Genomic DNA, 14,227 nt, shown 5'->3' on the forward strand with positions numbered 1-14,227 from the left:
ACCCCTTTTTAATTGTTAATTAGCAATTAGGGCCTTTGCCCCTTGAGCCTTATAGGGGGCACTTTAAAAAACAGTGGTAAGAGCCTAAAACGGCAACCTACTTTAGCTGAAATAAGTCTTTCCCTCAAAGAACCATCCGAGCACTAAATCCTCCCCTCTTATCTTTTTAAATGATAGGAGTGTGTAGTTTTTTTCCTATGCCTGCCCCCTGCCCCTGGAGGGCCCTAACCCTGTGGAGCCTAACCCAGCGGGGCTACCCAGTCCCAAATATAACTTAACCGAAAGTAATGAACAAAGGAACAATTGTGCTCGACAAGGAACTATATACGTCTGTCTTTACTAGAACCTAAATTTTTAAATTCATCTTTTAAAATATCAAATTTCTTACTTATATAAAACAAAAAAGGTTAGGTTTTTGCATTCAGTATAGAAAAACAAGGATGACAATATCCAAAAAAAAAAGCAAAGCTCTGAAACTGTAGGACAAACAACCATTAACACGAGTATAGTGTCAGAACTGAATAAGCAGAATATTAGAAATATTAAGTCAAAACAAAATTTTAAGTGAATTTGTTGCAAAACTTCTTAAATACAGGATAATGTTTAAGGACTTGATTATAAAGATGCTTCGCTTTTAACATTGTACCTTGTGGTAATAGGAACCAGTATTCCAAAAATCAGATGAAAAGAATAATTATAACATCTAATTTGTAATAAATCAGCATCTTTAAAAAAGACTTGCTGGTAACGGTTATAGAGTTGCAACGCTTCCTAAATCATGCCTAATTATTATAGGAACCACCTTGCAAAGTTTGATATCGATAGGACAATGCTAACCTGTTTAAATAAACGAAAAAAACTAACTGTCCTTGACGGACGGACCGGCCCTAATTAAAGAAAATCTTCTCTTTTAAAAACAGGGAAGGAGTTCCAATCAGAAATAAAAGGAAATTAAAATATTTCAATTCATTTAAAATCATGTTTATTTTAGCAAATAAACTTTGATTCGCATTTTTTTTCATTGATATATTTTAGAAACTTAAAAATGTTAAGATCCTATATACACAGTTACTGTTATATAGATAAACTGGCGGCTGCTGCTCCAAGTATTTAAGAATAACAGAAAACTAGCCTAAAACCAATCTGGGACCAAAGAAGAAAACTCAATCAGTTCTTTATTTGTTGAAATATTAGTAGTGAAATCAGCTACAATATTACTTTACTACTTTTTATAATAGGATGATTGATAGATCAATAATAGATTTATAGTATAGATGTATATACCTCCCCTCCTTTTCAATGACTTTTTTGGTCTGCTAGCAAATTGTTTTCAGCTACTTGGCAGTGTTAATTTTCCCGACACCATAGATGGATTTTCAAAGACCCAATTGAGAGTCGGCACAAGGTCATTGGGTTTAACCCCTTCTCCATCTAGTGTTTTACTATAATGATCAATAGATAGATTAATATAAGGATAAATATATGTTGGATGTATGACACTTTTAAGTAAAAATATTATTCCTTACTATAAAGAAGCTCGCAACTAAAAGAAATAACCATAAAAGTAAATAAAGTTCTTTTAGTGTTAATATCAATATATGATAGATAGATATTGATAGATAGAAAGATAGAAAGATAGAAAGAGAGAGATTGAGACTTAAAGACAGAATAAGATAGAATAAAAGAAACAACAGTGAACTTGAAAAAAAGACATACATACAGAAAGACAGTGAGCGAAAGAGACAGAGAGAGATACAGACACACAGAGAAGGAGAGACAGAGAAAGACGGTCAGAGAATGGGAGAGTGAAGGAGACAGACAGACGGACAAAGGAAGAAAAAGAGAGAGATATAGACAGATAGACAGGTAAACAGGCAGACAGACAGACATTCATATAAACGGACATACATACATATAAACAGACAGACAGAAAAACAGACAGAGACAGAAAAATTGAGAAAGTGAGATATATAGAGAGAGTGGGAGAGCAAAAAATAAGAAAGAGGGAGCGAGAATGGGACATAGAGAGAGAGAGAAAGAGAGAGATAAAGACAGGGAGAGACAGACAGACAGACAGAGAAAGACAGATAAACAGAGACAGACAGAGAGAAAAAATAGAGAGAGAATTAGAGAGCGAGGGAAAACGAAAGAGAAAGAAAAGAAATAAAAATTAAAGTTGTTATATAATTCCATTGATATAGAATTGAACTCCCACCTCCTCAAGTGCCCCTAGAGACGTTGGAGATATATGGAGTGAGTGGGAGAGATAAGACATAAGAAAGTGAGAGAGCGAGAATGGGAGAGAGAAGGAGAAAGACAAAAATTGAGATAGAAAAGATAGAAAAAAGGAGATAGAGAGAGTGAAAGAGAGAGAGAGAGAGATATATATATAGAGAGAGAGAGAGATATATACATATATATATAGAGAGAGAGAGAGAAAAGAAATAACAATGAAAGTTGATGATATATAATTCCATTGATATTAATATCGACAATATATTTAAGTGCGAGGATCATTTGTTTTATCACCTCGTCAAGTAGACACACCACACTATCTAAAGGGTGTACAAAAAATATGGACCTTTTTAAAATTGAAAATGCGCGGCTTGTGTTGATAGTAGAAAAATGTTTTCCATACGGTTGGAAATACTAGTAATATAAAATCGATTCCTGTGCTAAGTATAGTTTAAGAGCTACATGGTAAAATGTCCCTACTGACTTAAAACTTGACTTGCGAGTTAATCATAAAAGATTAAAAGTATATATTGTGCAAAAAAAAATTTGTACATTTTAAAATTTAATATGCGCGGCTTGTGTTTATGCATATCGTTAGAATCGTCTTAAACTAAATTTTTTTAGAAATACAAGTATGCTATTTGTAGTTTGAAGCTTTGTTGAAAGATTTAAGAAAAGTTAAAAAACGTTTTAAGTCAGTTTGGATATTTTACCACCTACCCCTTAAATTATTTGTAGCACAAGAATCTTTCTTATATTTTCAAAAAAACTAAAGCTTTTGGCGGTTCTAACAGTATGGAAAACATTTTTCTACTATTAACACAAGCCGCGCAATTTCTATTTTTAAAAGTCCGCATCTTTTTGCACACCCTTTAGTCAGGCAATTTCTCTTGGTAGGTTAGTGGTACCGACCTCCAAAATAGGTTCAAACCCTCTGAGGACCTATGAGAAGCTACCCTGTAAAGGAGAACCATATCGATTTAACGGTTAGTGAGATCCTTTGGTACAAACAGAAAGACAGACATTATGTTAGTTAATTATAGGGATTTGTAAAAATTGTCTTATCGATTGTCATGATGATCTCTCTAATAAATAGTTACGATTTAGAAATCGTAACAACTCTATAATCGTTACCAGAATGTCTGCACCTCAATTTAAAACATGTTGATTTTTTACTAATAGGACAACAATTTTTGGTTTGATATAATTATCCTGATTCATCTGATTTTGGGAGCAATGATTCCTAGGACAGCAAAGTACAATATCATCATAGGTAAAACTGGCCCCTCCCCCTGAACATCCTCTCCCCCCCCCCCTGATCATTAAGGGTTAAAATCACCCAAATTATCTTTAAAACACCAGAAATGGATGTGAATGGCGAAATTTGGCTTCGAAATAATATAAAATTAAAGTTATGTTTAAAATTTATTTTATAATACTTAAAACTAATAACATTATTAACAAGAAAAACAAAAAAAATGAAAACATTCATTTAATTCTCACTTTAACTCCTTCATATTCATGTAGATTAAATTCCTCAATAATGTCCAGAAATGGTTTGTTAGGTGGGCCAGCAAACTTAATGTTTCCATCATGAATAAACAGTGCAAACCTTGGTCTAGAATTAAGAATTAAGTTTCTACATTTTGCATTGTATCCCTGCTTTTTTCTTGCAATAGCAGACATTTTATTTAACCAATCTTTCTTATCAGTATAAAATAGAACATTTTTTTCCCAGGAAAGAATGTTGCAAACTTCATCTAAATCAAAATTATGTGGAATGTGAAACACTATAATCTGACCAGATTTCTGTAGAAGATTTTGGATTTCATCTAATTTAATTTCATGAAAAAAAGAACATGTAATAGAACTTAATACATAAGAGACTTTATTTTCCAAGTATTTAAACATATCTTTTCCTTTATGGGTAAAAATAACAAGATTGTCAGTAAGTTTATTGTTGAAAAATTTGTTCAATACTGCCATGGTAAGGCTAGAATCATCTAACTTGTATATATTTTTGTAATGAAAACAAGTGTATATATAATTTTGAAGATTTTTGTCTTCAATCATATTCAGAAATGGGTGATTTGTTGGGCCAGTGAACTCCTGAATGTTTTCATCATGTATAACCATAGCAAACTTTGGCCTAACATTCAGTATTAGGTTTCGTAAGTGTGTCATATATTTTTCTGGTATTTTTTGTTTCCAATCTCTATCACCAGAAATCAACATAATATTTTTTGCAAAAGAAAGAATGTTACATACTCTATAGAAACTATCATGATATGAAAGTTCTAAAAATATTATCTGTCCAGATTTTTGCAGAAGATCATTGATTTTACTTTCCTCAGGAATTTCATAATCAGCTAAGAATGAACATGTAATACCACTTGATACATCAGAAACTTTCTTTTTCAATTGATCAAACACAGCTTTGCTGTGAAAAGTCAATATGATAAGGCTTTCTTCCAGATTATTGATGAAATATTTATTTAAAACTCCAATGGTAAGGGAAGATGCATCAAGATTGGATTTATTATTGTAATAATGGCAATCAATTGTAACAATGTTTAGATGATAAAGAAGATTAGAGTCTTCAATCAAATTCAGAAATGAGCCATCAGAATGGTCTTCATGTATAACCAGTGCAAACTTTGGTATAGAATGAATGAAGTTTTTCAGCTCAAGTAGCAATGACCCGTCTTGCTTACCGGCAAAAATTAGAAAAATTTTTGCCAAGTAAAGATTGTTTAATAATTTAAAGAATAAGAAATTGTAGTTTAGAACATCTAAAAATATAATTTGTCCAGGTTTTTGTAGTAGGTCATTGATTTCTTGCTCTTTCTTTTTTATATCAAATTCATAAAAGTAAGAACATTCAATATCACTTGATACTCTAGAGATTTTTCTTTGTAATGATTCAAACTTGTATTTATTTCCTGTTTTTATATGAGTCACAATGATAAGATTTTCTTCAATTTTATTGTTAAAATACTTTTTTAATACTGCCATGGTAAGACTAGGCTCATCTATCTTGTGTATATTCTTGTAATGTTGTCTAACAAGTATATTATCATGAAGATTAAGATCCTCAATCATATTGAGAAATGGGTGATGAGGTGGGCCAGTGAACTCCTGAATTCCTCCATCATGTACAATCAATGCAAACTTAGTGAAAATATTTATAATTAAATTTCTAAAGTATTCCATTTGTGTTTTAAACAACCCAACACCATTTTGAGCAAATATAAGAATATTTTTTGCCAAAGAAAAAATATCACATATTTTGTAGAAATCATAGCCATATGATAATTTTAAGAATACTATCTGTCCAGGTTTTGGCAGTAAATAATTGATTTCATATTTCTCATTCATACCATTTACAAAAAAGAAAGAACATGTAATATCACTTGATATGGCAGAAACTTTTTTTTCTAATGATTCAAACACATCTTTGTCTTCAGGTGTCAAAATGACAAGACTTTCTTCAAGTTTTTTGTTGAAATACTTTTTTAAAACACCAATGATAAGGGAAGATTGATCAAACCAGTATATATTCTTGTAATGATAACAATCATGTGTTAAAATATCGAAATAATCTAAATAAAAATGAAGATTAGAGTCCTCAACCATATTAATAAACGGATCATCAGGTGGGCTAGTAAAATCTTCAATGTTTCCATCGTGTATAACTAGTGCAAACTTAGGTCTAATATTTAGTATAAGATTTCTACACTTTGCATTGAATATCTTTTGTGTTTCATTTGACCAATCTTTCTTAATGGCAAACATTAAAACATTCTTTGTTAAAGAAAGAATGTTGCATACTTGATCCAAATCATAGTTATCTTGAATTTGTAAGAATATAACTTGTCCAGGTTTTTGTAATAGATCATTGATTTCACTATTCCTATTCATTCCATATTCATGAAAGAAAGAACAAACAATATCACTTGATATATATGAGATTCTCTTTTCTAACAATTTAAACATAACTTTTCCTTCATCAGCAAAAATTACAAGATTGTCTTCAAGTTTATTGTTGAAAAATTTGTTTAGTACTGCCATGGTAAGAGTAGGTTGATCCAACTTGTATATATTTCTGTAATGTTGACATGCAATAGTAATTTTGATAAAATTGTGAAGATTATGGTCCTTACAAATTTTCAATAATGAATCTTCAGAAAAATTGGTAAAATTCTCAATATTTCCATCATGAATAACCAGTGCAATCTTTGGTCCAGATTGAAGAATTAGATTTTTACTTTTTCCTTTGAATTCCAGTAATAAGTCATTTGACAAATCTTGCACACCAGCAAACACTAGAACATATTTTGTCAAAGAAAGAAAGTCACATACCTCATCAAATTCACATCCTTCTAAGATTTGCAGGAATATTATCTGTCCTGACTTTTGTAGAAGATTGTTAATTATACTTTTCCATTCTTTGTATTTGTGATTCATAGGGAAGAAAGAACATACAAGATTGCTAAACACATCAGAAACTTTCTTTTCTATTATTTCAAACACATCTTTATCTTGATGGCTCAAAATAACAAGATTTTCTTCAAGATTATTGATTAAATATTTGTTTAACATTCCCAAAGTAAGGCTGGAGTAATCAAACTTGTATACATTCTTGTAACAGTAAAAAACACATTTCAACTTGTTTTTAAGAGTTGTTTCTATTTCTGGTATGAGTTGATGAAGAGTTTTATCTTCCTTGAATCCTGGAGTTGGTATTAGGTTAAAACTAATGTCTCCTAAAATAACAATCTCTAAGGCTATTGTTCTCAAAATAAAGTTTCTACGTTGGGAAACACTAACTGGGCTATCCAATACAACAATACTGTTTCTTGCTTGAGCTCCATGAAAGCTGTCAATTGATGTGCAGAATATCCCTTTGGGATTCCTTAAATATTCAGTCAGAGTATTTAATGAAGAAAGATGCATGCAAGCACAATAGTTTGGTATAATTTTGGTAATTGTTTGGTAGATATTCATTGCAAGCTCTTTTGTTGAAGTTAAAACTACAATATTTTCTTTCTCAATATCAGTAAAATACTTTTTTATGGCAGCAACAGCTAATAGGCTAAAATCATACATACCATTGCTAATGTGGAAATAATTTTGATTTCCTTTAATGTTTTTATTAGGCACTAAGGTAAAGCTTTTATGAAAACTAATGCTATTTGCTGCCTGTAAAACATTCTCTGAATTTCTCATATTTGATTTCAAATGAATATGTCTTGCTGCAAGATTTTGTTTTGAATAATCAATCCAAGTGTTACTCAGTAAACTTTTCACAGCATCAACCTTTATTGCAATACAGATTGTTTTAACAGATGAATTTAGCCAAAATTTTAATGAAGGAACCATTTCATCAATGAAAATGTGTACAAATTCATTTTTGCTAAGATAATCATTTAGTGAATAATTGAGTACCTCTTCAGTTGTTGTGATATTTTCCTTAAAAGAAGCTTGATTAAAGAGGCTATGACAGGATATTACTTCAATATTAACATAATCAATAAAATCATTGTGTGAAATGAGATCCATAATTGTTGGTTCCATATAATCTTTGATGTCAAATTTTCCATTGTCAATCAAAAGACCTGTGAGATTGATATATACTATTTTATCATCTTTGTTCTGATTAGCACACTTTTTAGCTCTTTCTTTTAGTACAAATGTCTTGCCTGTGCCATAGTCTCCATCAATGACAAGAACAGAAGATTTGTTGTGTACTGCATTGTACTGTTCTGTATTGAGCATGTACTTATCATCATATTCTGTTTCACCTGATATTCCTGGATTGTTTCCTGTTATAGATCTCTCAATCATTTTAGAGTTGTCTAAAGGAGATATGATAAGTCCATTTTTTACAAAATCTTGTAGGGAAGAATGTCCTATAATTGTTGACAACAAATTTTCATAGTCTGTTCTGCTCGTATTTTGATCTATATGACAGGTCAAGAATTCAATCCAAGAAGATATATCAAATATGTCTTTATCTCCTAGAATAAATGTTTTGCATTGTTTGCAGGGACTATCAGCATCTTTATCTTCCTTCAGGTAAGGAACACAGACTGCTTTGATGAATTTCCAATTTTCAGAGAGTTTTGAACCAAATAACTTTAGGAAGTAAGAAAAGTGTTTTTCAGCCTGATTTGAGGCTTCATGAAGCAAATTGAGTTTGTTGCCTCTTTTTTTAGGTCCAAGCTTCACCTCAATGTTTATAATAGATTTGGTAGTAGGGAAGATGACCAGTATATCCCACTCCTGTTTTTGTTGTTGTAGACTCAAATTGTAGTATTGATAATTATAGTAGCTGTCTAATTTCTTCAATGGAATTTCTCTAATGTTTGGATTTCTTCCTTCTCCAGTAGACTTTAAGACCTGATTTGAATTATATTTTACAGAATAATTATAATTATCATTTTTTTTTTAAATAATAAAATTAGCAAAATCTGAAAATTTGTATGAAATTATACTTAAGAAAACAAACACATAAATAATGTTATGAATAATGTAAAATATAAGTCCCTGCTTAAACAGCCAGCTCTTAACATTTTTCTTGTTCAATTCACCTTCCTTCCATTTTATATGTTCTTCTATTGTCTGTATTAGCTCTTCCTCTGATATATCTTTAATATCAAGGATATTTTTGATCTCATTTTCAAACTTATTCAATGCAGCAAACATATTTTTCCCTCTGTCATTCTTTGCTTTTTTTAATAAAACTTTAAGACAATCTTGGGAATTGAATCCATTCATCACCAGACATTCCATCTTTGTCTCTCTTGTAAATCTTACAATCTCATGGTGCAGAAGTTCTTCACAATGTTTGTTCAAAAACTCTTCATCTTGAGACTCTCTGTTTGGAAGTCCAATCACTGATGGCTTCTTTGGTATTGTCCAGTTATTAGGAATAGCAATCACTTGGCAGTTTTTATCATAATAAAATTCAGCAATTGTTTCTTTGATTTTATTGATCTTTTCTTTTACTTTTAGGTGTTCACTTGAACCAGCTGGGCCATGAAAGTTTATTGTAGTATTATCTATATCATCAAGTACCTTAGAATATTCAGGTTCACAATTTGTCAAAGGATATATTCCAAGTTTGAGGGTGCAAGTGCAGAAGGAATCATAAGATGGTTCTAATTTCTTAAGGGGATTCTTTTTCACCTGAGTTCTGCTAGGACCTTGAGACTGAGATTCCTCTTGTGAGTAAAATGTTTTCAGTTCTATATCTTGTTTGTTTTCCATCATCTCTATATGGTTGAAAGCTATGTCTGTATGATCTTCTTTGGGATTGGTTAAATCAATTGTCGGTTTAGACATATCCATCTCTTTTTCTAGGTTTACTTCCATTCTAAAAAGAAAACAAGATTATTTATTGCTATTAGTTTTTTTTGAAAATGTATGACTTTTTAAAATGCAAAGAAAATAACTGTCCTTTCGGAAACTGGCATAAAAACTAAGTCAAAAATCATAAATTGGTGGCTGATCCGTATGATGAAATTTAACCTTTTGTACATTAAAACTATTGGTTGAAAATAAGAAATAAGAAATTGTGATTACAAAATTTGGGTGATATCCCAGTATTATCTTTCATAATTTCATTATGTAATAAAAACATTATAACTTTGAATACAATAATAGTTAGTTATTTAATAGAAAATTATCTGTAATATGATGCTATACATGATTTTTAGTATGGCTTATGGCTTTTGAAGACTGAATTTTTCCAAATTTTCAAAAGCATACTTACTGATTTAGTTCTTTTTCTTGCCTGATTATTCTCCATCATCTTAATTTTTCTCTTCTTCTTTTGCAGAATTGGTTAGATAAACTGTTCAGATACATCCATTTCTTTGATCCGGTTTCCTATATTAAAATATAAAAAAAAGAATTAAAAGAAAGAATAAAATGGTAATAGATAGAAAGGAAAGGAAAGAAAGAGGGTTTTGGTTAGTAAAATACGAGTAAAGAAAAGAAAAATGAAATAAAGAAAAAAAGATTTTGTAAGTAAAAAAATAATGAGAGAATAGTTATTTCTCGCATCGTATTATAAACAGCTTTCCGCGTATATAGAATGTACAATTATAAGATTAAAACCAGTTTTTTTAGCCCCGAGGTGCTTAGGGTATAAAATTTAAAAATTCTTTTCTACAAATACACTTTTATCTACGCATTTTTTTAATAGAGAAGCATTTTTTATCATGCTTGCAATGTTGAACTTTCAAAATTAGAAAAGAAATAAATCTTTAATCATTAAAAAAAATTCTTTTAAAAACCTTTTGATATAATATGTTTTAGTGGCGAAGCTAACTTATAGTTCTATGTCTGTCAGTTGTTCAGTTTATTCAGGGGCTGTGATTCAGTCAATTAATTCTATTTGAAATTGCCGAAAATTAGATATTTTGTTGATGTAAAACTTTTTTTAGATGTAGCTAAAGGTAAGTTGGTAAGAAGGGGAGAAATAAGGGAAGAGGGTTGTGGGGAACTTTTCACTAGAATTGTTTGTCAGAATCATATTACCTATTTCCTGAGTTTATTAATCTATAATGTTGTATCTTATTTTTTTCACTTCTCTTAACTTCCCCTACTTCTCTTCTTTTCATTTGTAAAAAAACCTTAAAATTAGTTTTAAATCATAACTTTTATTTTACATCGACATCTGAGGCAAGTTGATCTTTAAACACATTGAGTGACATCAAATACTTACAATTTTCATGGCTAGGCTAAGCAGCTTCTCTTTGTTGGCAGGCATGTACACAAAATCCAGGTATATAAACTTTAAACCCTGAAATAAGTAGTCATAAATTCAACTGACATATGTGTACTTTATTTAAAACCTTACAACAAAATAAATTTTTTTTTCTCGTATTCATTCGAATCCGGTGGATAGGAACCTGTTCTCATCCATACGATAAAACTATGTCTAGCATCGTATTATACCCAGCTTTCTACGAATATAAAAAGGTACAATCATAAATTAAAACCAGTTTTCTTTATCCCGTCCCTGCGGCACCTCGGGGCTAAAAAAACTGGTTTTAATCTTTCTATTGTACATTCTATATCCGCGGAAAACTGTCTATAATACGATGCAAGAAATAACTATTATTTTTGTGATTTGTGACTATTGAACATCTGTCCTGTAATTCTATTTGCCTGTTTCTTTATTTTCAAACAAAAGAATCCGATAATAAAAAATTTTTCAAAATTGCATGAAAGTGCATGACTTAAAACGGACAGTACACCTTTTTGGCTAAAAGTACTTAGAGAATAGCTTGGCTATTTTATATGTTGCCAGAAATGAAACAATAATTTATTTAATTTTCAAAAAAAATCAGACAATTTTTACCCCCTAATATTACACCAGAATTAATATGGAATATACATGGATTTTTGACAGGGGGAAAAATCGGTGTCAATTTAAGTTGCTAAAATGGACATCATTTATTTGTTAGTTCGTTCATCCAGTAGGAAGAGAGAATATGAGGTAATTGGGGTAGATTTTAACTATTTTAACCAGATACGAGTTTCAATTATTGTAGACACTATTGTCCAACACATAAAAATAAAAATGAACTTTAAAAAAAAAAGTATTTTTAAATATACCTCACTAATGATCAAATAATTACTTGAAACCTCTGAAGCAAGCACAATGCTCAAACTAGATACTCTACAAGTCTGGTTCAAAAAACCCTCGGGCAATCATGGGGCCTTAAAGCTATAGTAGTGACAGGGATATAAAGATGGGGCAATGGGTATAAAATGTTGTCTGGGACGTCAAGCACTAGAACTAATGCAACATTTCTTGTTTTGGCTAATTGTAATAAATTAGGTATAAGCGAATATTCCTATAAAAAGTTTTTCTACAAGCAGACAAATCTTACTGGATGTAATCAACACGTAGCTGAACAAAGTGTCTCAAAAATCAGCCATGGGACGTCATAGAAATAAGGGAGTTGCGAGAAGTGGAAAAGGAAACCCTAAAAAAGCAATGGATATATCTTAATTATTATGACGTCACAAGGCTGATTAGTTGAGACACTTTGTCCAGCTACATCAGACAATATTAAAATTTTCAAAAAGAAAATGTTTGGTTATTTTTAAAAGCGAAGCTTTTCTATAATTATTAAAAGCGAAGCTTTTCTATAATTAGGGTCGGTCCGTCCGTACGTCCGTCCGAGATAGATAGCTTTTATTCGTTAATTTAGGCATGTTAGAATTGTCCTATCGATTTCAAACTTTGCATGATGATTCCTGTAGTAGTTAGGTACGATTTAGAAAGCGTAGCAACTCTATAATCATTACCAGAATGTCCGTACGTCCATTTTAAACATGTTGATTTTTCTAATTTTTTAACAGCAAATTTTTATGTGATCTAATTATCCGTTTGATCTGATTTTTGGTATATTGATTCCTGGGACAACAAAGAACAATATTTTAAGCGAAGCAACTCTATAATCAAATCCTAAAAATGTAAGTATGTCCATAAACTCAATAAACATTATCCTGTATCAAGAAGTTTTTCAACAAATTTACTTACAATTTTGCTTCGACTCTTATACTTTTATATTCTGATAATACAGTTTAGACACTATACAAGTGTTAATGTCCGTTTGTCCTACCGTTTCAGTGCTTCGCTTTTATGGATGTTGTCATCCTTGTTATTTCAAAAACTTATTCTTATTCATTTTTTTCTTTTCTCAATTTTGATAAAATGTTACATTTTTTTGTAAATCTGATGTTCTTTCAGACAATATAAATGAATTAATTATCCACTTTCCTATCCCTATACCACTCAGAAAGAAAAAAAAGGAGAAATATAATTTTAATTCACACCTTCCCTTAATGCCATAAAGATATTTTAATACCTACAAAAAATTAACAGAATGTCTGTGTGTACTAAAGGATCTCGCTAACCGCTGAACTGATATATTTTACCTTTACAATGTAGCACCCCTTAAGTCCTGGGAAGATGTATATCTAATTTTAAGGAGGTTTCCACTACCCTTAAGAAATTGCGCCTAAAAAAGATATTTTACTTTTAAATAACTAAACTTGAAAAGGAGGGGTGTTCGACTAGCCATCCCCCCACTTCAAGTGTACTAGAGGCCTGTCTAATTTGTGGATCTTCGCTTTCATTATATTTTCTTCCTTGATTAATGTCTAATTGATCTTAGTTAGTGACAACAGTTAAAATATGTAAATACGTCAAATCCCCCACCCACATCCCTTCAAAAAGCCTTGACAATGACATCCTTTCTAAATATTTTGATCACATTTAGGGTGAAGGTGCACTATCTAAGGTAGAAAATCTCACCCCCAAGCTCGCCTCTTTTTGTTATACACACAGGCAGACAGCAGGAATGTTTAATTTATACATTGCATGTAATTATTAGGGTTGGGCCGGATATCCGGCCATTTTTAATATCCGGCCGGATACCTGATATTTAAACTATCTGGCTGATTTCTAATGCCGGATATCCGGTAATTTTCCGGATATCGAACGTTACCGGATACCGAATATCCGGCATTAGAAATCAGTCGGATATTCGGAATCCGGCCCAACCCTAGTAATTATTATACAAAACTAACAGGATGTATGATGTGAGTGTATGTGTGTGGAGCGAGAAAAACCTCTGGATTCTTATATATGTATGTCCAGAAAGATCTTTTAAATGGCAATACCTATTGATTAATTTTAAAGGGAAGTTAACTCTTAATTCAGTGTAGGTTTTAGGTTGCTGCTAGCAGGGGAGGTTGCGTCACCCCATCCTAAAGATTTCTTGAATGGAAGGATTAAGTTTTCGTTTCAAAGAAAATAATGAATTTTAATTTGGGAGGTTGGAAATACCACAAAATATCCCTCTCCTCCCTCCAACCCTATAAAAAATACTTATTTTTGTATATATGAAGTTTTATTGTTATTGGCCTATCATTGGTTATTTGTATTGTATTACGTCATTTTTTG

At 31.1% G+C, this 14,227-nt stretch overlaps 1 protein-coding gene across 1 annotated transcript; it reads right to left on the minus strand.

Moving 5' to 3' along the window:
* Positions 1–8,248: 8,248 nt before the first annotated feature.
* LOC145335242 (uncharacterized) lies at positions 8,249–11,047 on the minus strand. Its single transcript, XM_080180977.1, has 4 exons — positions 10,970–11,047; positions 10,013–10,128; positions 8,789–9,613; positions 8,249–8,255 (listed from the first exon to the last, which is right to left on the minus strand). The coding sequence occupies exons 3-4, from the start codon at positions 9,610–9,612 to the stop codon at positions 8,249–8,251; spliced, it is 831 nt and encodes a 276-aa protein (XP_080037103.1). The 5' UTR covers position 9,613; positions 10,013–10,128; positions 10,970–11,047.
* Between the last annotated feature and the right edge of the window lie 3,180 nt (positions 11,048–14,227).

Source organism: Acartia tonsa, chromosome 13, assembly GCF_053477335.1.
Source record: "Acartia tonsa isolate MP-2025a chromosome 13, ASM5347733v1, whole genome shotgun sequence".
NCBI lineage: Eukaryota > Metazoa > Arthropoda > Copepoda > Calanoida > Acartiidae > Acartia > Acartia tonsa.